The 20,588-nt window shown below is 42.1% G+C and overlaps 1 protein-coding gene across 2 annotated transcripts in view; it reads right to left on the bottom strand.

The window, feature by feature from the left end:
• The window catches only part of GALNT10 (polypeptide N-acetylgalactosaminyltransferase 10), a 277,219-nt gene that overhangs the window by 50,578 nt on the left and 206,053 nt on the right, over positions 1–20,588 (bottom strand). For both annotated transcript variants that reach the window (XM_049874177.1, XM_049874178.1), the window contains one exon: positions 476–661. In XM_049874177.1, coding sequence (XP_049730134.1) covers positions 476–661 — 186 coding nt within the window. The remainder of the gene's footprint in view (positions 1–475; positions 662–20,588) is intronic.

Below are 20,588 nucleotides of genomic sequence, written 5' to 3'. Positions count from 1 at the left end.
ACAGGACAGAGGAGAACTGCCCCACAGGGTTTCCAAGGAGCGGCTGGTAGATTCGATCTGCCGACCTTTGATTAGCAGCCAAGCTATTAACCACTGTGCCACCAGGGGTTCAATATGATGATGTTATCCTATAATTTGGCTCTTAACAGTAGAGACCTTGGCTTGCTTTCTGACAAAATCTGAGTTAATCTCAGGGAAGTAATCATGTCATTAGACATGCTGTGTGATACTTCAGGCAAGTCACTTCCACTTGCTGAGCCTTTTTCCTTCTCTGTAAAATGGAGGGGCATGACTGAATGGACTTTAAGGTCCCTTTGAGCACCCTTCCCTCATGGCACCTGGCATTGTGCTGGGTGCATCTCAAGCAGCCAGGGGAACCCTCGTGGACGACTCCCGGAAGAAGGCTGGGTGGCCTGGACCAGGGCGGCTGGCTCAGTCCAGGCCACCTACCTCCTCTTGGGAAGGGCTCCCTCACCGAGCAAGGGGGGCAGCCAGTTGACGTTGGCTTCACAGTGCGAGTCTAAAAACGTGATGACATCCCCAATTGCCGCGGAGGCCCCCAGCATCCGGGTTCTTATTAGACCTTCCCGTTTCTTGGTACGGAGAATCCTCACGCTGGGGAAAAGGGCCATGTAGTCTTCAAGTGGCTTCTTCAGGTGCTCTGTGAAGGAGATATTAGAAGACAGATGGATAGATGGGTAAGAATCATTCTTAGTAATCATTCTTGATTACATGTGCACTGTACTTTACAGTTTACACACAGCTTTCTGGTTAACCACTTCACTGGACCTTTCAGATAGGGTTAAAAAGGACAGAGATCATCAACTGTATGCTACAAATGGGGAAACTATGGTTCAAAGAGTTCAAATGACAGTGCTAGGCCTGGTTTACTGACAGATCTTCTGTACCAGTATGTGGGCATCTACGGTTTCTGGCTGGGACCCATTCCCTGTATTTCTGGTAATAATATCCTGATTTTCCTTTGGGAAACTGCCCCTCCCCTTCTTATCCATTAAGCTTGGGTAGGGCTGACCCCACCCCCTGGTTCCAAGGGAAAGGGGCACATAACTCAAGCCTGGCCAATCAGACCATTTCATTTTCTTGGCCACAGTGATTGGTTCAGGGATGGCCATGTGACCTGATTTGGTCCAAAAAGAGTGGGCCTTGAGGATTTTTTCAGAACCACTGGAAATGAGGTCCCTTCCTTTTGTTAGAGTTGCAAAGTTGGTTGGCTGTAAGTCTGGAGCTGCTGGCGACCATTTTTAGCAAAATGAGGGGATGGAAAGTGGCAGGGTATTATGGATTGAATTGTATCCCCCCAAAATGTGTGTCAGCTTGGCTAGGCCATGATTCCCAGTATTGTGTGGTTGTCCACCATTTTGTGATCTAATACGATTATCTTCTGTATTATAAATCTTAACCTCTATGATGTCAATGAGGTAGGATTAGAGGCAGTTATGTTAATAAGACAGGACTCAATCTACAGGATTAGGTTGTATCTTGAGTCGAGTCAATTTCTTTTGAGATATAAAAGAGAGAATCAAGCAGAGAGAAGAGGGACCTCCTGCCACTAAGAAAGAAGTGCTGGGAGAAGAGCATGTCCTTTGGACCTGGGATCCCTGCACTGAGAAGTTCCTAGACCAGGGGAAGATTGATGATAAGAACCTTCCCCAGAGAGAGAAAGCATTCCCCTGGATCTGGCATTCTGAATTCAGATTTCTAGCCTCTCAGACTGCGAGAGAAAAAATTTCTGTTTGTAAAAGCCATCCATTTGTGGTATTATTGTTATACGAGCACTAGATAAATAAGGGGGCCCTGGTGATGCAGTAGTTAAGAGCTATGGCTGCCAACCAAAAGGTCAGCAGTTTGAATCCACCAGCCACTCCTTGGAAACCCTATGGGGCAGTTCTACACTGTCCTATAGGGTTGCTATGAGTCAGAATTGACTCAATGGCAAGAAGAAAAAAAAAAAAAAAGAAAGATAACTAAGACATTTGAAATAGTCAAATAACCTTGAAAAAGAGTAACAAAGTTGGAGAATTCACATTTCCCAACTTCAAAACTTCATACAAAGCAACAGTAATTGAAACATGTGACATCGGCATAAAAATAGACGTACAGATCAAGAAAATAGAATTGAGAGTCCAGATACCAGATATACTGAATTAGAATCTACATTTTAGTAAGATCTCCTTAGGATTCTTAGGGATATACAAGAATCACCTGGAGGTCTTGTTAATGTAGATTCTGATTCAGTATACCTGTGGTAGAAATCCAAATTCTCAGCAGGGGTTTGAACCAGGAGAAAACAGTTCGAAGCCCTGCCAGAATTAAACACTCACATTTATGGTCAACTGATTTTTGACAAGGGGGTCAAGACAACTCGATGGGGAAAGAACAGTCCTTTCAACAAATGATGTTGGGACAACAGGATATCCATATGCAAAAGAATGAAGTTGGACTCCTACCTTATACCAAAAACAGATCTAAAATAAAAGAGCTAAAATTATAAAACTTTTAAAAGAAAGGTTAGACATACATGTTCATGGCTGTGGATTAAGCAATGGTTTCTTAAATGTAACACCAAAAGCACAAAGTAACAATGACAAGAAAATAAACTGGACATCATCAAAATGAAAAGCTTTTGGGCTTCAAGAGACACTACCAAGAAAATAAAAAGACAATCCATAGAATGGGAGAAAAATTTGTAAGTCATATATTTGGTAAGGAAATACATAAAGAGCTATTAAAACTCGCTGCTAACAAGAAGACAAACATCCAATTTAAATATGGACAAAGGATCTGAATGAACAGACACTCGAAAATAATCTGGCAGTTTCTTAAAAAGTTAAAAATATACTTACCATAAAATTTTTTTTTTTTTATACAGCCCAGTAATTCTATTCCTAGGTATCTATTTAAGAGAAATAACAGCAAATGTCCACACAAAGTCTTGTACATGAATGATCACAGCAGGAATAGTAATAATAGCCCCAAATCTGGAGCTATCAAAATGTCTATTGACTGATGAGCAGATGAACAAAACGTGGTATATTCACACAACGGGATACTACTCATTAGTAAATAAGGGGTGAGTTACTACAATGACATGGGTAAGCCTCACAAAATATTATGCTGGGTGAAGGAAGCCAGGCACAAAAGACTAGAGATTATATGATTTCATGTATATGAAATTTCTAGAAGGGCAAAACTACAGAGACAGAAAGGAAATCAGTGGTTACCTGGATCTGGGTTAGGAGTGGGAACTGACTGCGAACAGGCACAAGGGAACTTTTGGATTGTGGTGATAGTTTCACAACTGTGTTTTAAGTTTATTTAAAGAGCTCAGTGAACTGTTTATTTTTTAAAAAATGGTAATTTTTTAGGGTAGGTAAATTAATTATACCTCAATAAAGCTATTATATTCTTTAAAAAAACAACTGTTTCTATGTATTAGCAAATACCCATTGGGAAGTGCAATGAAAAGGGTATTTGTAATAGCCTCACATATATAAAGATTCAAGCAAATGGACAGATAAATCATACTTATAGATGAGAAGACTCCATATTATTAAGATGTCACTTCTCAAATTGATCTATAGATTCAATACAATCCCAATAAAATCCCAGTAGAGTTTTTTTTTTTTTGGTAAAGAAACCGGCAACTTGGTTCTAAAATTTATATAGAAACACAAAGGACCTAGACAAATCAAAATAATCTTGAAAAAGATGAACAAATTTGGAGGACTCAAATTGATTTTAAAACTTACTGTAAGGAAGCCAAAAGGTGGAAACAACCTAAATGTCCCATTAACAGATGAACTAAATGTGATACATACATACAATGGAATACTACTCAGCCAGGAGAAGAAATGAAGTCTTAATACACGCTACAATATGGATGGAGCTTGAAGACATTAAAACACCCAAAAACAAAAAACCAAACCTGTCGCTGTCCATTCCGACTCATAGCAGCTCTATTGAATACGTTACGTTGAGTGAAATAAGTAGTCACAAAAGGACAAATATTGTATGACCTCACTTACATAAAAAGATAAGAAAAGGCAAATGTACCGAGACCAAAGTTTATGAGTGGTTACGAGGGGCAGGAGGGAGGGGGAAAGGAGAGTCAACGGTGATGGAAAAATCAAATCGATTGAGGGTAGGGTTGTTCAGCCGATTATTTTAATTGCTGTCAATAAGTTGTACATCTGTAAAAAGTTGAACAGGGAAAAGATGTGTGATAGATACATTTACAATGATGACAAAAAAAGAGTAGCTGCTGAGGCTGCTTACATATAAACAAAAACCTCATGGGATTTTGTTCCCTGATTTGGGAGTTTTAGGGTCATGGTTTCATGAACTTCCCAGTTAACTGGCCTAATTATGTGTTAAATGCTTCTGTTCTGCCTCCTAGTTCAGTGCGTAAGTAAGTAGTGCCTGGTATCTCTCTCTTTTTTGTGTGTTTTAAGTGAAAATTTACCAATCAAGTCAGTCTCTCATACAAAAATTTATATACACCTTGCTATATACTCCTAGTTGCTCTCCCGCCAATGAGACAGCACACTCCTTCTCTCTGCCCTGTATTTCCATGTCCATTCAGCCAGTTTCTGACACCCTCTGCCCTCTCATCTCCCCTCCAGACAGCAGCTGCTTAGTCTCATGTGTTTACTTGATCCAAGAAGCTCACTCCTCACCAGTATCATTTTCTATCCCATAGTCAAGTCCAATCCCTGTCTGAAGAGTTGGCTTTGGGAATGGTTCCTGTCTTGGGCTAACAGAAAGGCGGGGGACCACAATCTCTGGGGTCCTTCCAGTCTCAGTCAGACCACTAAGTCTGGTCTTTTTATGAGAATTTGAAGTCTGCATCCCACTGCTCTCCTGCTCCCTCAGGGGTTCTCTGTTGTGTTCCCTGTCAGGGCAGTCATCAGTTGTAGCTGGGCACCATCTAGTTCTTCTGGTCTCAGGCTGATGTAGCCTCTGGTTTATGTGGCTCTTTCTGTCTCTTGGGTTCATAATTACCTTGTGTCTTTGGTGGTCTTCATTCTCCTTTGCTCCAGGTGGGTTGAGACCAATTGATGCATCTTAGATGGCTGCTTGCTAGCATTTAAGACCCCAGACGCCACTCTCCAAAGTGGGACACAGAAGGTTTTCTTGATAAACTTAGTTATGCCAATTGACTTAGATGTCCCCTGAATCCATGGTCCCCAGGCCCCCGCCCCTGCTATGCTGGCCTTTGAAATGTTCAGTTTATTCAGAAAACTTCTTTGCTTTTGGTCCAGTCCAGTTGTGCTGACTTCTCCTGTATTGTGTGTTGTCTTTCCCTTCACCTAAAACAGTTCTTGTTTACTATCTAATTAGTGAATACCCCTCTCCCTCCCTCCCTCCCCACCCTCACAACCATCAAAGAATATTTTCTTCTGTGTTTAAACTATTTCTTGAGTTCTTATAATAGTGATTTCATAAAATATTTGTCCTTTTGCAACTAATTTCACTCAGCATAATGCCTTCTGGATTCCTCCATGTTATGAAATGTTTCACAGGTTCATCATTGTTCTTTATCGATGCATAGTATTCCATTGTGTGAATATGAATATACCATAATTTATTTATCCATTCACCTGTTGATGGGCACCTTGGTTGCTTTCATCTTTTTGCTATTGTAAACAGTCCTGGAATAAACATGGGTGTGCATATATGTTTCTGTAAAGGTTCTTATTTCTCTAGGATATATTCCAAGGAGTGGGATTGCTGTATCGTATGATAGTTCTAGGTTTTTAAGAAAGTGCCAAATCAATTTCCAAAGCGGTTGTACCATTTGACATTCCCACCCAGCAGTGTATAAGTGTTCCAGTCTCTCCACAACCTCTCCAACATTTATTTTGTATTTTTTGGATTAATGCCAGCCTTGTTGAGATGGTATCTCATTGCAGTTTTAATTTGCATTTCTCTAAGTGCTAATGATTGTGAACATTTCCTCATGTATCTGTTAGCTGCCTGAATGTCTTCTTTGGTGAAGTGCCTGTTCATATCCTTTGCCCATTTTTCAATTGGGTTGTCTTTTTGTTGTTCAGTTTTTGCAGTATCATGTAGATTTTAGAGATCAGGCACTGATCAGAAGAAATGTCATAGCTAAAAACGTTTTCCTAGTCTGTAAGTAATCTTTTTACTCTTTTGGTAAAGTCTTTGAATGAGCATAGGTGTTTGATTTTTAGAAGCTCCCAGTTATCTAGTTTCTCTTCTGGTGTTTGTACACTGTTAGTAATGTTCTGTATACTGTTTATGCCATGTATGAGGGCTCCTAGCATTGTCCTGATTTTTTTTTCTATGATCTTTATCGTTTTAGATTTTATTTTTAGGTCTTTGATCCATTTTGAGTTAGTTTTTATGCATGGTGTGAAGTATGGGTCTTGTTTCATTTTTTTTGCAGATGGATATCCAGTTATGCCAGGAACATTTGTTAAAGAGACTGTCTTTTCCCCATTTAACTGTTTTGGGGCCTTTGTCAAGTATCAGCTGCTCATAGGTGGATGGATTTATGTCTGGAGTCTCAATTCTGTTCCATTGGTCTATGTATCTGTTGTTGTACCAGGACCAGGCTGTTTTGACTACTATAGCGGTATAATATGTTCTAAAATCAGGTAGTTTGAAGCCTCCCACTTTGTTCTTCTTTTTCAGTAATGCTTTACTTATCCAGGGCCTCTTTCCCATCCATATGAAATTGGTGACTTGTTTCTCCATCTCATTAAAAAATGTTGTTGGAATTTGGATTGGAATTGCATTATATCTACAGATTGCTTTTGGTAGAATAAATATTTTTACAATGTTGAGCCTTTCTATCCATGAGCAAGGTATGTTTTTCCACTCATGTAAGTCTCTTTTGGTTTCTTGCAACAGTGTCTTGTAGTTTTCTTTGTATAGGTCTTTTACATTTCTGGTAAGATATATTCCTAAGTATTTTATCTTCTTGCGGGCTACTGTAAATGGTATTCATTTGTTGATTTCCTCTTCGAATTTCTTTTTGTTAGTGTAGAGGAATCCAACTGATTTTTGGATGTTTACCTTGTATCCTGATACTCTGCTGAACTCTTCTATTAGTTTCAGTACTTTTCTCGGGGATTCTTTAGGGTTTTCTGTGTATAAGATCACGTCATCTGCAAACAGAGATACTTTTACTTCTTCCTTACCAATCTGGGTGCCCTTTATTTCTTTATCTAGCCTAATTGCTCTGGCTAGGACCTCCAGCACAATGTTGAGTAAGAGTGATGATAAAGGGCATCCTTCTCTAGTTCCTGTTCTCAAGGAGAATGTGTTCAGACTCTTTCCATTTAGGATGCTGTTGGCTGTTGGCTTTGTATAAATGACCTTTATTATACTGAGGAATTCCCCTTCTATTCCTATTTTGCTCAGAGTTTCTATCATGAATGGGGGTGTTGGACTTTGTCAAATGCCTTTTCTGAATCAACTGATAAGATCATGTGGTTCCTGTCTTTTGTTTTATTTATATGAGGGATTACATTGATTGTTTTTCTAATGTTGAACCATCCCTGCATACCTGGTATGAATCCCACTTGGTCATGGTGAATTATTTTTTTGATACGTTGTTGAATTCTATTGGCTAGAATTTTGTTGAGGATTTTTGCATTTAAGTTCATGAGGGATATAGGTCTGTAATTTTCTTTTTTTGTGGTGTCTTTACCCAGTTTTGGTATCAGGGATATGGTGGCTTCACAGAATGAGTTTGGGAGTATTCTGTCCTTGTCTATGCTCTGAAATATTTTCCATAGTAGTGGTGTTAATTCTTCTCTGAAAGTTTGGTAGAACTCTCCAGTGAAGATGTCAGGGCTAGGGCTTTTTTTGTTGGGAGTTTTTAATTACCTTTTCCATCTCTTCTTTTGTTATGGGCTTATTTAGTTGCTCTGCCTCTGTTTGTGTCAGTTTAGGTAGGTAGTGTGTTTCTAGAAATTTGTCCATTTCTTCTAGGTTTTCAAATTTGTTAGAGTACAATTTTTCATAGTAATCTGATTTGGTTCTTTTAATTTCAGCTGGGTCTGTTGTGATATCACCCATCTCATCTCATATTTGGGTTATTTGCTTCCTCTTCTGTTTTTCTTTTGCCCATTTGGCCAATGGTGTATCAATTTTGTTAATTTTTTCAAAGAGCCAGCTTTGGGTCTTATTAACTAGTGCCTGGTATCTTAAAAGCTTATAAGCAGCCATCCAAGGCACAACAATTGGTCTCCATCTGCCTGGAGCATCAGAAGAAGAAGAAGAAACGCGAATAGGAGGAGGGAATGGAATATGTGGCTAACTGCCTCCGTGAACAACTGCTTCCTTTGCATGAGACCAGAAAAACAGCGTAGCGCCCGATGGCTATCATTACTGAATATTTTGGTCAAAGATTCCATAGAAGAATCCTGATGAAAAGGGGGAAAATACAGAACAGAATTTTAAATTCTCACAGACTCTAGACTTTCTGGAGCCAAGGGGACTGGATGAACCCCTAAAACTACTGCCTTGAGATAATCTTTAAAACTTAAACCAGAAATATTCCCTGAAGTCTTCTGAAAACCAAACAATAGTTTAGCTTAACTAGTAAAGAACGTCTGCCTTGAGCATTATGCTCTTTTCAGAACTATCTATATGGGATCAAAGTGACAACAGCAACTGGAGAGATTAGATAGGAACCATAGGAAGCAGTTAAGTTTATATAAATGGGGGAGGAACAACTCAGAAAAGGAAGGTGAGAATGGCTGCACAACTTGAAGAATGTGATTAATGTCACTGAATTGTACACGTAGAAATGGTTGAATTGGTGTATTCTTAACAAGAACAATAAGATAAAGCAAAAAAAAAAAAACTTTAATATTTAAAAGACAACTTCACTAAAGCTAAAATAATCAGTACTGTGTGGCATTGGCAAAGAATAAACAAAGAGCATAATAGAACAAAACAGAGCAGTCAGAAATAGACCAACACATATGATCAACTGATTTTTGAGAAAAGCACCAAAGCAATTCAATGAAGAAATAAAAGACTTTCAATGACTGGTGCTAGAACAACTAGGTAGACATATGAAAAAAGATGAATCTCAATCCCTACTTCATACCATATGCAAAAAGTAATTTTAGTTGTGTGATGGTTAAGATTGTATCAACTTAGCTGGGCCATGATTCCCAGTGGTTTGGCAGTTACGATGTAGTTGGCAGTTATGTAATGATGCAATCACCTTCATGATGAGGTCTGATAAAATGTGATCACCACCATGATGGGATCTGCTACGGGTAGCCAATCATTTGAAAGGGAGTTTCCTTGGCGGTATGGTCTGCATCCAATATAGGTGGACTTTCTGGCAAGGGTCGCTGGCTTTTGCTTGCTCTGGCTCTTGTTCCGTCTGACCTCTGGTTCTTGGGACTTGAGTTAGCAGCTTACCCGCTGTCTTGCCTTCTGATTTTGGGATTCATTGATCTTCACACCTGTGACCAAAGCCCTACTGTCTGACTTGTCTATCTTAGGTTTGCCAGCCCCCAAGGCTACGTGACTCAGGAGAAGCCTTCAGCCTGACCCACAGACTCGGGATTTTTCAGCCTCTACAACTGTATGAGCCATTTCTGTGATATAAATCTCTCTCTGCATATATTTATATGCTTTTCCTGGTTTGATTCTCTAGAGAACCCAGCCTAAGACAATTTGGATCATAGACCTAAACATAATAAATAGCTAAAGCTCTAAAGTGTCTTGAAGAAAACATAGGAGAGTATCTTTGTGACCTTGGGGTAGGATAAGATTTCTTAGACAGGACATAAACATCACTAACCATAAAGCAAAAACAAAAACTGATAAACTGAACTTCATCAAAATTGAACATCTGCCCTTCAAAAACTTGCCCATCGAAAGACACCATTAAGAAAATTACAAGGTAGGCTACAGTCTAGGAGAAAATATTCTCAATACATGTATCTGACAGAGGCCTTGTATCCATAGTACATACATAAAGAATACATAAAGAACTCCCACAAAATCAGTAATAAAAAAGACAGCTTATTAAAAAATGGGCAAAAAACTTGAAAAGGCACTTCACAAAAGAACTGATATACAAATGGCCAATAAGCATATGAAAAGGTGTTCAACATCACTTCTCATCAGGGAAATATAAATGCGTGAGATTCCACTCACTACACACTCACCAGAATGATTACAATTAAAAACAAGAACAATATCAGGTATTGGGAAACACTTTTATACACTGCTGGAAGGAGCATAAAGTGGAACAAGCACTTTGGAAAGCTCTTTGATTGCTTCTTATAATGGTAAACATACAATAGTCCTGTGACCCAGCAATTCCACTCCTAGATATTCCCAAAGAGAAATACAAACATATACCCATAAGAAGAACAAGAATATTTCATAGTTTCAGTCATAGTAGCTCAAAACCAGAAACGTCCATCAACAGGTGAATGAATAAACAAATAGTAGTATCATCATATCATGGAATACTATTCAGCAATAAAAAAGGACAAACTACTGATACAACCAACCACATAGATTTATTTCAAAATCATTACGTTTGACCAAAGAAGTCAGACACAAATAAAAACATAGCAGATAATTGCATCCATTTGAAGTTTGGCAACAGCCAGACTAATCTATGACGATAGAATTAAGAAGGGTGTTTGCCTTTGGGGTGTGAGAACTGACTAGAAAAGGACATGAGGGAACTTTCTGGGGTGAGGAAATGTTCTGTGTCTTGACTGAGATGTTGGTTTCCCAGGTGTACACATTTGTCAAAGTTCATGGAATTGTATATGTAAAATCTCTGTGCATTTCATTGTTTGAAACTTTACCTCAATTAAAAAAACTAGTTAAAACTCACAGGCAGTGTTTCCGAGCTGGGAAATATGCAGTGTAGTAGGAATATCACTGACCAGGAATCAGGAGAACTGGGGCTATGATCCCAGCTCCAGCACAGTGAGCCCATTGTTTATCTCCCCTGGGCCTCAGTTTGTCTTTGAATCAGGGTTTTGGACCAGAAAGGTCTTCACGGGCTCTGGGCCCAGTTGTTGCGGAAGTCCAGGTAGCAGGGGACTACAGCCGGCTGGGCTCTCTCTCTTGCCAGCCCCTGGGGTGGTCACCCTCCCTAACTCAAACCCTAAATCCTGCTCTGAACTCACTGAGTCAGAGAAGCTGAGAACTGGAAGGGCCCTCCTAAATCAGGGCATGCATCTGAATCACCTGCTGAAATTGGGCATCATCTCTGGTGGTTTTGACTCAGTAGATCGGGGGTAGCATCTGGTATTTTTATTTTTTACTTGACCCATAGGTGAGAGTGATGCATGGCTAGGCCTGGAAATCACTGGGCAGCATCAATTTTTTCATTTTATAGACAGGAAACTGAGGCCCAAAGAAGGGAAGGACCCTACCTCTGGCACATAGAAGAGCTGTATTTCAAGCCAGAATCCCCTGGCCACCTGGTCCAGAATCCATTCAGCCTTTTGTTTTTCTAACTTCACATAAAAATCATTCACTTTCACTGGCAAAACACATTATGACTGGCAAGGAAGCTTCACATATTTTCTCTCCTTTGGTTCATAAAAACGTATGTTGCATTATGGTTTTTCCCACTTTCACAGACGAGAAAAACTGATGCTCAGAGAAGCTAAGAAATTTGCCTGAGGTCATATAGCCAGCAAATTGTTGGGTTCCCTGTAGAACACGATGCTTTTTCCATTCTAGTGTTTCCCAACCTCTGACATCTATATACTAAACCCGTTGCCGTGGATGATTCTGATTCATAGTGACCCTACAGGATAGAGTAGAACTGTCCCATAGGGTTTCCAAGGCTGTAATTTTTACAGAAGAAGACTGCTATACCTTCATCTTTCTTCTGTGGAGCAGCTGGTAAGTTCGAACCACTGACCCTTCAGTTAGCAGCCGAGTGCTTACCCACTGTCCCACCAGGGCTCCTTAATCATATACTACAGTCATGATTTTTGCAACATCTACCGGCCTTACCGGAGCCCTGGTAATGCCGTGGTTAAAAGCTTGGCTGCCAACAAAAAGGTTAGCAGTTCAAATACACCAGCCACTCCTTGGAAACCCTATGGGGCAGTTCTACTCTGTCCTACAGGGTTGCTATGAGTCGGAATCGACTTGATGGCAGTGGGTTTGGTTTTTTGATTTTCCACAATTCACTTAGTTGTTTTCTTTAAATCAACTCACTTTTTTCTCCTCATTTAATTAACATTTAAAAAAAATTAATTAATTTTAAAAAGAAATTTTAAACATCATAAATGGAAAACAGGTATCATTTATAATAAAGAGCTACTAAATTAAAAAAAAAAGTTTTGTTATACACAGATTTACCACAATTTAATTAAAAAAAAAAAAAAGACTTAGCAAGTTAAAAAAAAAAAAAAAGGAAGAAAGAAAGGACTCAACAAAAATAAAATAAAGCAATGTTATTAGATTTTAGCCAGATACTCTTCCCTCCCCATGGCTGTAAGTTTAAAGTCTACTCTCTCTTTGTCAAGCAGGGAGATATGGGCAACCAACTGAGACTTTCCATTTGAGGTAATCAGAAGAAATGAAAGAGAATTGAAAAGAGAAAACTTTCTCTCCACATGATCCAGTGTTATTTAATGCAGAGTCTATGAGCCATCTAAAATCATCTTAGGTACCACTTAAAATCAGGTTTTTGTACTTGCCCACTTAGGGAAACACTGCTCCAGTCGCTTTGATTTTTAAAAGTCTCCAGAAACTTCTATGAGATGAAGTGTGTTTTGTGTTGTGTTGCATGCCATCTTGTAGGTCGGAGCAATTAAAATATGTGCAGAGAGAAAATTACATATGCTGGATACATACAGTTGCTAGGAGGCTACGAAATACTCCAGGTCTCCTTGCTTGCGTGCAAGGTTTAATAATGGCTTCCCTCATCCTTTCGCACTTCTCTGTGGAACAGTGACTTTGTAGAAAGCAGATATCAATTTGCCCTAATTGAGGGACTAAATCTTTCCAAATGAGACTTTCTTGGGCAACAAGACAAGACAGTAAGAGGCATGATCACTCTCTAGATATGCTGCTGTTCGAGCCTGAGAACTATCTTAAAAAAAGAAGAAAAAAAAAATCCATAGTCATTGTGACCACTGCTTCTTCTTGGCTGGTTTCAACGGGTAGGTCATTAAAATGAGAATGAGATAATCTCCTATACTACACATCACTACTCCCATCAGAGGGAGAAATATCACCCCGTCTGGTTCTAATCATGAGGGCCCTGCTCAGGCAGAGCCCCATCGCTAAATCATGCTGGATGCAGATGGCCGCGGTCATTACAGATTGACCAATTAAGGCCTTTTGACAGCTTGTGGGGAAGTCGGACCAATTATGCTCCTTCTCATTTGTGTAAAAGTGTATTTACACAAAATCAGGACTGTTGCCTCATTTTATTACACCACTATCTTCTTGGATGAGGACACTCCATAAAGTCATAAGATTTTAGAGCTGGATGTTAGATGATGGTCACAGTTATGATAATGACAATTCTAGAAAACAATCACTGAGCCCCTGCTGACACACAGCTCCCCGCTTCATATACATTATCTCTGACACCTACAACAATACTACGAAGTGGGTATTACGGCCCCATTTCATAGAAAAAGATACCAAGGCTCATAGAGGCTGTTTTAACGGGCCCAAGGAACACATTCATAAGCGTTGAAGCCAAGGTCTAAAACATAACTGTCTGTAAAAGAGCAGGCTCAGACCAATAAGTCATCTCAATGCTGGGCACACAGCAGTTTCTCAGGGAACATTTGCTGACTATCCCATTGGAATCCCCCCCAAAGCTACTACAAAGAGGGTGGGGCAGGTATCATCAATGCTGGTGTTGCTGGAGACCTTGCCACATGTCTCTCAGCTGGTGAGGCCAGAGTGAGGACCAGAAGCAGTGCCCAGATTTGTTAGGGTCCTCTCTGTACATGCTGCTCTGAACACACACACACACACACTGGGCTTCCCTGGGGCCTGCAGGCCTCTTGGTCCTTGTGTTGAAGTGGAGCTTTTCTCTCCTTTCTGGTCTGAAGGGCACTTAGAACTCTGTGGATGGTCCCACGTGGCAGGTTGTGGCACAGAAGAAGTCGCACTCAGAGCAGCTGTGAGAGTCACACACACACTGACAGTGTGACAGCAACACCACAGGAGTATGGCCACAGTCCAGGCCACTGCCATCTTTTGTCTGGACTGCTGCAGTAGCCACGACGGCTCTCCTTGCTCCCACCCTGCCTCAATTCAGTCTAGCATGCTTGTGGCAGTTTGGTGGTCTCTAAAAAGAGAAGTTGCATCTCACCCTTCCACTTTCCTGTTTAAAGCCCTTAATGGCTTCCCATGGCTCTTAGAACCAGGGAGGACAAGGCTATGCATAGTTGATCCCTGTCCCCTCTCCAGATTTATCTTGTCCATCCTCCTCCCCTCCCTCCTCAATCTTCTTTCAGGTGTTCAAAGGCTCCCTGTGTCCTTCTGCCTCACGGTCACTGCCCATGCTGGTTCTTCTGCCTGGACTACCTGAGATTCTAAGCCATCCCCTTTCCCCTCTTGCCCCTGGTCGACTCCTGCTCATCCATCAGACCTCTGCTAAACGATAACTCCTCACCACAGCCTTTCTTGACCTTCTAGACCAAAGCAGACTCCACGGAGCAGGACCATCACCAAGCCCTGGAACTTGTCCTTCACGCGCTTAGCTCGGGTCATCATTACATATTCGTGCAACTGCTTGCTCTGTCTGCCTCACTAAACTCTAAGAGCACATTTTGTGGATGCTCTGCCCACCAATGTACCCCTCGAGCCTGGCTTAGAGCCATGGGCCCTCTATATATCCCTGCTGAACCCACACACCTTTCCCCTCCATTACTGAATTTGATTCCCACGGCCACCTGGTGAGGGAAGCAGGTCACAGTTTATCAACCTCATCTCAAGACGAAGGAAGTCAGGTTCAGAAAAAGTTGTTTCTTGTCCAAGGTCATATAGCCAGGGAGTTTGGTTTGGTCAGGAATCTTTGCTCTACTGCTGTGTATAATGCAATTAATCCTCAGGTAGACAATCAGAGTTTCAGTCTCTGATGCTGAGCCCTACAGACACCTGCTGGTAAGTAGCAAAAATAAAGGATCTCTGTGTGTCCCAACTCTGGCTGAACCCACAGAGTGCTGAGAAAGGGCCCTAGGGATAGGCCCATACAGGGGAGAGGAAGGGGAAGGGGAGGGGGAAGAGGAGACCCAGAAGAGCAAGTCACAAACCAGATAAATCTGAGCACTGTCCCCAGAGCCACTGGTGTTTCTGTGGCCTCCAGGGGCATCATTTACAAAGCAGAGACCACAGCAGGAGGGGCCGCCCTCGGCACATTTGGGCTGGCTTCTGGGAGCTGTGCATGTTCTAGGTCTCGTCATGTCTCAGCTCCCCTGGGCTTCTGGCTATTAAAACATGATGGCTCATATGTTACCTGGGATAGATTTATTTACTTGTACATCTTCGTGTATTTTAAGGCACTGCCAACTCATCTGGGGAGAGAGGATGGGACAAGGCAGTCAAAAGCATCCTCATTCTCCTGTTTGATTCTTGGGTATTTCTAGCAAAGGAAAAATTTTAAGATGAGATGGATCCTTACCTTACTGTGAGTGTCATCATCCATCATGATTTCTGTTAAATGCTTACTGTGTGCCTAGCAGGACTTCAGACTGGTCCAGTCCAGTTCGAACCTCTGCTGAGAATTTGCTTTTCTGCCCTAGACATACTGAATCAGAATTTACATTTTAACAAGATCCCCAGGTGATTCTTATGTATAATTTTGGAGACCCATTGCTCTACTAGTGGCTCTCAGAACGGGTTCCTAACCAGCAGCTTTAGTAACACCTGGGAACTTGTTAGAAAAGGCAAGTTCTCAGCAGGAGGTCACACCAGAACCGACCATTTCAAAGCCCTGCTTTTAACATGTGATTTTTCTGAAGAGACAGGACCTTCAACCAGTCATTTCTTTTTTCTTCTTCTCCTTCTTTTTAAATAACAGCTTTGGTGAGATACAATTCATATACCATACAACTCAGTCATTTAAAGGGTATAATTCAATGCCAACCAGTCATGTCTTGCATCGCTGAGAATAGTGAACCAACTACTCCCTAGTGAAGACATCTCTTCTGGGGAGAATTCTGTCAGTTTAATCGAGATGGCATTTACTGAGCTCCTATTATGTGTCAGGAACTATTTTGGGTACATTTCTTTCTGCTGATCTAACATGGTGGTTTTCAGAGTGTGATCCCTGAACCAGCAGCATCGGCAACGTCTGGGAACTTGCTAGAAGTGCAATTCTCAGGCCTCACCTTAGACCTACTGAGTCAGAAACGTACCTGTGTTTTAACAAGCCCTCTAGATGATTCTGATGCTCACTGAAGTCTGTGAACCATTGATTTAACAATGCAGAAGGTGAGCTCAGAGAAATAAACCTGGGCCATCCTAATCATATTAAACCAAACCAAGCCCCATTGCCGTCCAGTTGATTCTGACTCATAGCGACCCTACAGGACGGAATAGAACTGCCCCATTGGGTTCCCAAGGAGTGGCTGGTGGATTCCAACTGCAGCCTTGTGGCTAGCAGCCGAGCTCTCAAAACAGAACGCTGTGTCTCATGCTAATAGGAAAAATTGGAGTTCTCCAAAGAATTCAAGACTATTAGTTGACCCTGGCAAATTTGTGAGGAGAATGCAGGTTGGCTCAGAGGCCATCTCTCCCCTCAGACTCACAGTGGTCCCCACCTGGCCTGGCTCCCCTTTATCCCCTCTCCATCCCTCCTGTCACCTTCAGGTGAGAAAAGATCTGATAAACAAATGCATCCTTGATAGGGCTCACAGCAGAGGTTCTCAAACCGTAGTCCCTAAGAATCCCTTGGGAAACTGGTTTTCATGGCAGATAACTAGGCAGTCTCAGAGATTCTGATTCCATACATCTAGGGGGAAGTTTAGGGGGGGAGGAGAGAGGAACCTGTAAGGCTGGGAGTTGTGTGGAGGGAAGGGCTGGTGGTATGAAAACTAGTTGTGTGGAGTTGATTCCAACTCATGGTGACTCCATGTGTACCAGAGTAGAACTGTGCTGCAAGTTTTCAATGGCTGATTTTTCAGAAGTAGATCACAGGCCTTTCCTCCAAAGCACCTCTGAGTGAACCTCCAACCTTTTGGTTAGCAGCCAAGCATATTAACTGTTTGTACCACCCAGGGACTGACTCTCCAGTGCTGAGGCCTAGTGGGAATTTTAAGTGGTTTGCTGAGGAGCGTGTGATAGAAAGCCCCTCCTCTGCCTCTTCCATGAAGTACTTGGTAAAGTTTAGTTTTCTCCTCAGCCCTTCTGTGCTCATGGATTCTTTCAGGGATGTCTAAGAGTTGCTAAGTTCTCCATCCAGGGTGAAGATATAGTTCGTTCTAAGGCAGAAGCCAGAGGACAAGGAGCTGGCTGACTCCGACTTGCACCTACTGGGCACCAGGCACCATCCTAGGCACTTTGCAGACGCCATCCCACACAACAATATTCATCCCAGCTCTACAAGGGTTAGCCTTGCTTTACAAATGGGGAAACTGAGACTCGTAAAGGGCCAGTCACTGTCCGAGGTCACACAGCTAGGGTGTGTTCCTCCAGAATCCAAGCCCAGGCCTGTCACTTCCAAGCGCACGGTCTTTCACCCAATCCTCTGCAATCAGTGGACTCATGGTTGATGGCTTAAGTTAACATGCAAACTTTACTTCTCTGGCATTTTTCTGAGAAGAAATGTGAATTTGACTTCCAACCTAAAGACAAACTGTACACCTTCCCCAAACATTTGCTTTGAAGTCACAAGCCCCTCTGTTCTTTGGCATCATGCTACAAATTACCCGACTCCTCAGGTCACCGGTACTGGGTCCGAACATGCCTTTAGTGATTTTAAGAATGAATTATGCTCCTTCCTCAAGCAACCACATCCACCAGCCAGATCCCAGAAACAGAAAGCACTTTGTCACACAAATTAACTCCTCTCCTCTATTTTGGCGAAGACGAGTAATGTATTAAAAAAGAGATGCTATTATCTAAACAGGCAGTGTTGTCTGCACTTTTAATTTCATCTAAATGCCTTGGTCCCTTTTCAGTGGGTGGGCAGGGCCATAAATCTGTTTAATAATCAGACGATGAATAAAAACATTACAGAAATCTCCACTATCAAGTTAATTACACTCTCCCCTGTTTTCTGAGAGCGGCTCCCACCAATCGGCTACAAATGAGGACAGAAGGGTGGGTCCCTTGGACTCGGTCCTCTCCACTTTTTCTCCCAGCTAGAGCCCAACCAGGTGAGCAGATTCATGGGCAATCCCCTGTTGTGGGCTCTTGGTAGCTGCTCTTAAGTTATGTCAGGGTGTCAGGTGTCAGAGAGCTACATGTGTTTCATTTAGGGTGCCAGCTTCCATGCCTACTGTTTAAGGTGTTATTAAAAAAGAAAAAAAAGAAAAAAAAAAAACTGTTCCACTTCAGCAACAGTGTGTCGGCCTGTCAGTTTCATATTTGTTAAAGGGCAAAAGTGTTCTCCTGGGGGAAATTTTCCTGCTGAATGCACAGGAAGAGAGAAGCTGGATATATGTCAGAGCTTTCTTTACCACCCCTCCAATCACTGCTTCTACCCTCCTCTTCCCCCTGCCAAAACCCAATCTAATTCAACACTGAATACTGGAAACCTCTGCTGTGTGTGTGTGTTGGGGGGGGGGGTCCTGGAGTGGTCCTGCGGATTTCCCACTGAGGCTGCTTCCCCTTCTGCTTCCTCACTGGTTAACGGCAGAGCTGGAACTGTGGTGTCATTAGCGGTGTATAGAAACTGCCAGACCAGGAATTAGTCTGTGGTCACAGGTCTCCTGGACTCTAATCCCTTACTTCTCATCCATCCACACTGTTACCACAACATAGATCTCCTGGTGACATTTCAGGTCTCAGCAAAGGCTAGGGTCTACCTTTCCACACCCATCTCCCATGTCCACCCTGCATCTGATCCACTCTCTGCAGACACCACTCAATGTGTTTTCTTGCCTTTGTTCCTTTATTCTTGCAACTGCCTCAGCTCTGAACGACCTTCTCTGTTTTCCTGTGCTAGGGAATTCTATTCTTCCTCTAGGATCGGCTCAAAGCGCTCCTGAATCCTCATCTGCATGGATGAGGCTCTCCTGTCGACCATAGGTCTGGTTTAGGACTTCTGGCAGCAAGCTTCAGGAGGGCAGACCAGAGGGTAATTTATCTCCTCGTCCCTTGCAGCACCTGGCATACAGCAGGTGCTGACAGATGTCTGGTGAATGATCCTGACTTGATATGTTTTGCTCATCATTTGCTGCTTATGTTTTTTTTTTTTAAATATGCATACACAATGAGCTTCCAGGGGACTTGGCGTTTCACCCCCAGGGAAGATGTAAAGTGTGTTCAGGGTCTTTGTCATCGGGTATGGGCTACGTGAGTCTCTAGACACAGAAGGTTGCGTCAGGAAGCCAAAGTCATCTTCCTGGCAGTATATTCATCAATGAACTGACTGCTTATGGAGTTCCCCCTCAGATATTACTCCCCACTTAATAAAAGGGCATATCCCTGCCCATCACATCCAGATGTGAGACAACTGTGCCAAATGTGACCATCCAGCAGTATAACACAAATAGATTACACTTTTCTGCAGAAGGGACGGCAAAGGCAAAGGCCCTGAGGCTGACCAGGGAGGACCTAAAGCAGTCACTGATTTGTTGCTGTTGTTGTTAGATGTTTAAGGCCATTTCTTCTTGGTGGACATTGGGCCAAAATCCTGTTACGACATGCCTCAAAGATTAAGACATCTGTAGGGAAATGAAATACCACCACTGACACAATGACACAGGTGGTCTCCATTTTTGGATGTAAAGTATCCTGGATGTTTCATCTTTTTCTTTCTAAAATGATAATGTCCTTACTATTTTTTTTTGTGATTCTAAATGTGGCACATTTGTTTAAAAAATTAAAAAATATATGTATCATAGAAGTACGTAACATGGAAGTGATAGGCCACTCCAGTCCCACCTACCAGAGATGGCCACTCTTAATAATTTGGTGTATTTCTCACTCAACTTTCCAATGTTTTTGTGATTATTTATTTACTTCTTCTGAAACCTGCTTTCTCCCACTTAATAATATGCCAGTCATCTTTCTGAACTCGTACATGAAGATCTAGCATGTCCTTTTCTCACTGTCTCACTCGACCTTCCCATCTGGGACAAGGAGACTGAGGTTGGGAGAGGTGGAACGGAACTCTTTGCCAAGGCCACCGACTTTGAGGAGTAGAAGACTGGGCTCTCTGACCCTGCAGGTCGCACCCTGTCCCTGACACTGCATGCCTTCAGAAGACAAAATTTGCAGCTATAGTTCAGCTCAGGGGCAGCTGGGAAGAGAGGCATTGGTGGTTCAGCAGTAGAATTCTTGCTTTCCACGCGGGAGACCTGGGTTCAATTCCTGGCCGATGCATCTCAAGTGCAGCTACCACCTGCCTATCAGTGGAGGCTTGTATGTTGCTATGATGCTGAACAGGT

This window comes from Elephas maximus, chromosome 2 (genome assembly GCF_024166365.1).
Source record: "Elephas maximus indicus isolate mEleMax1 chromosome 2, mEleMax1 primary haplotype, whole genome shotgun sequence".
Classification (NCBI taxonomy): domain Eukaryota; kingdom Metazoa; phylum Chordata; class Mammalia; order Proboscidea; family Elephantidae; genus Elephas; species Elephas maximus.
This window is presented reverse-complemented; position numbering and strand designations above follow the sequence as displayed.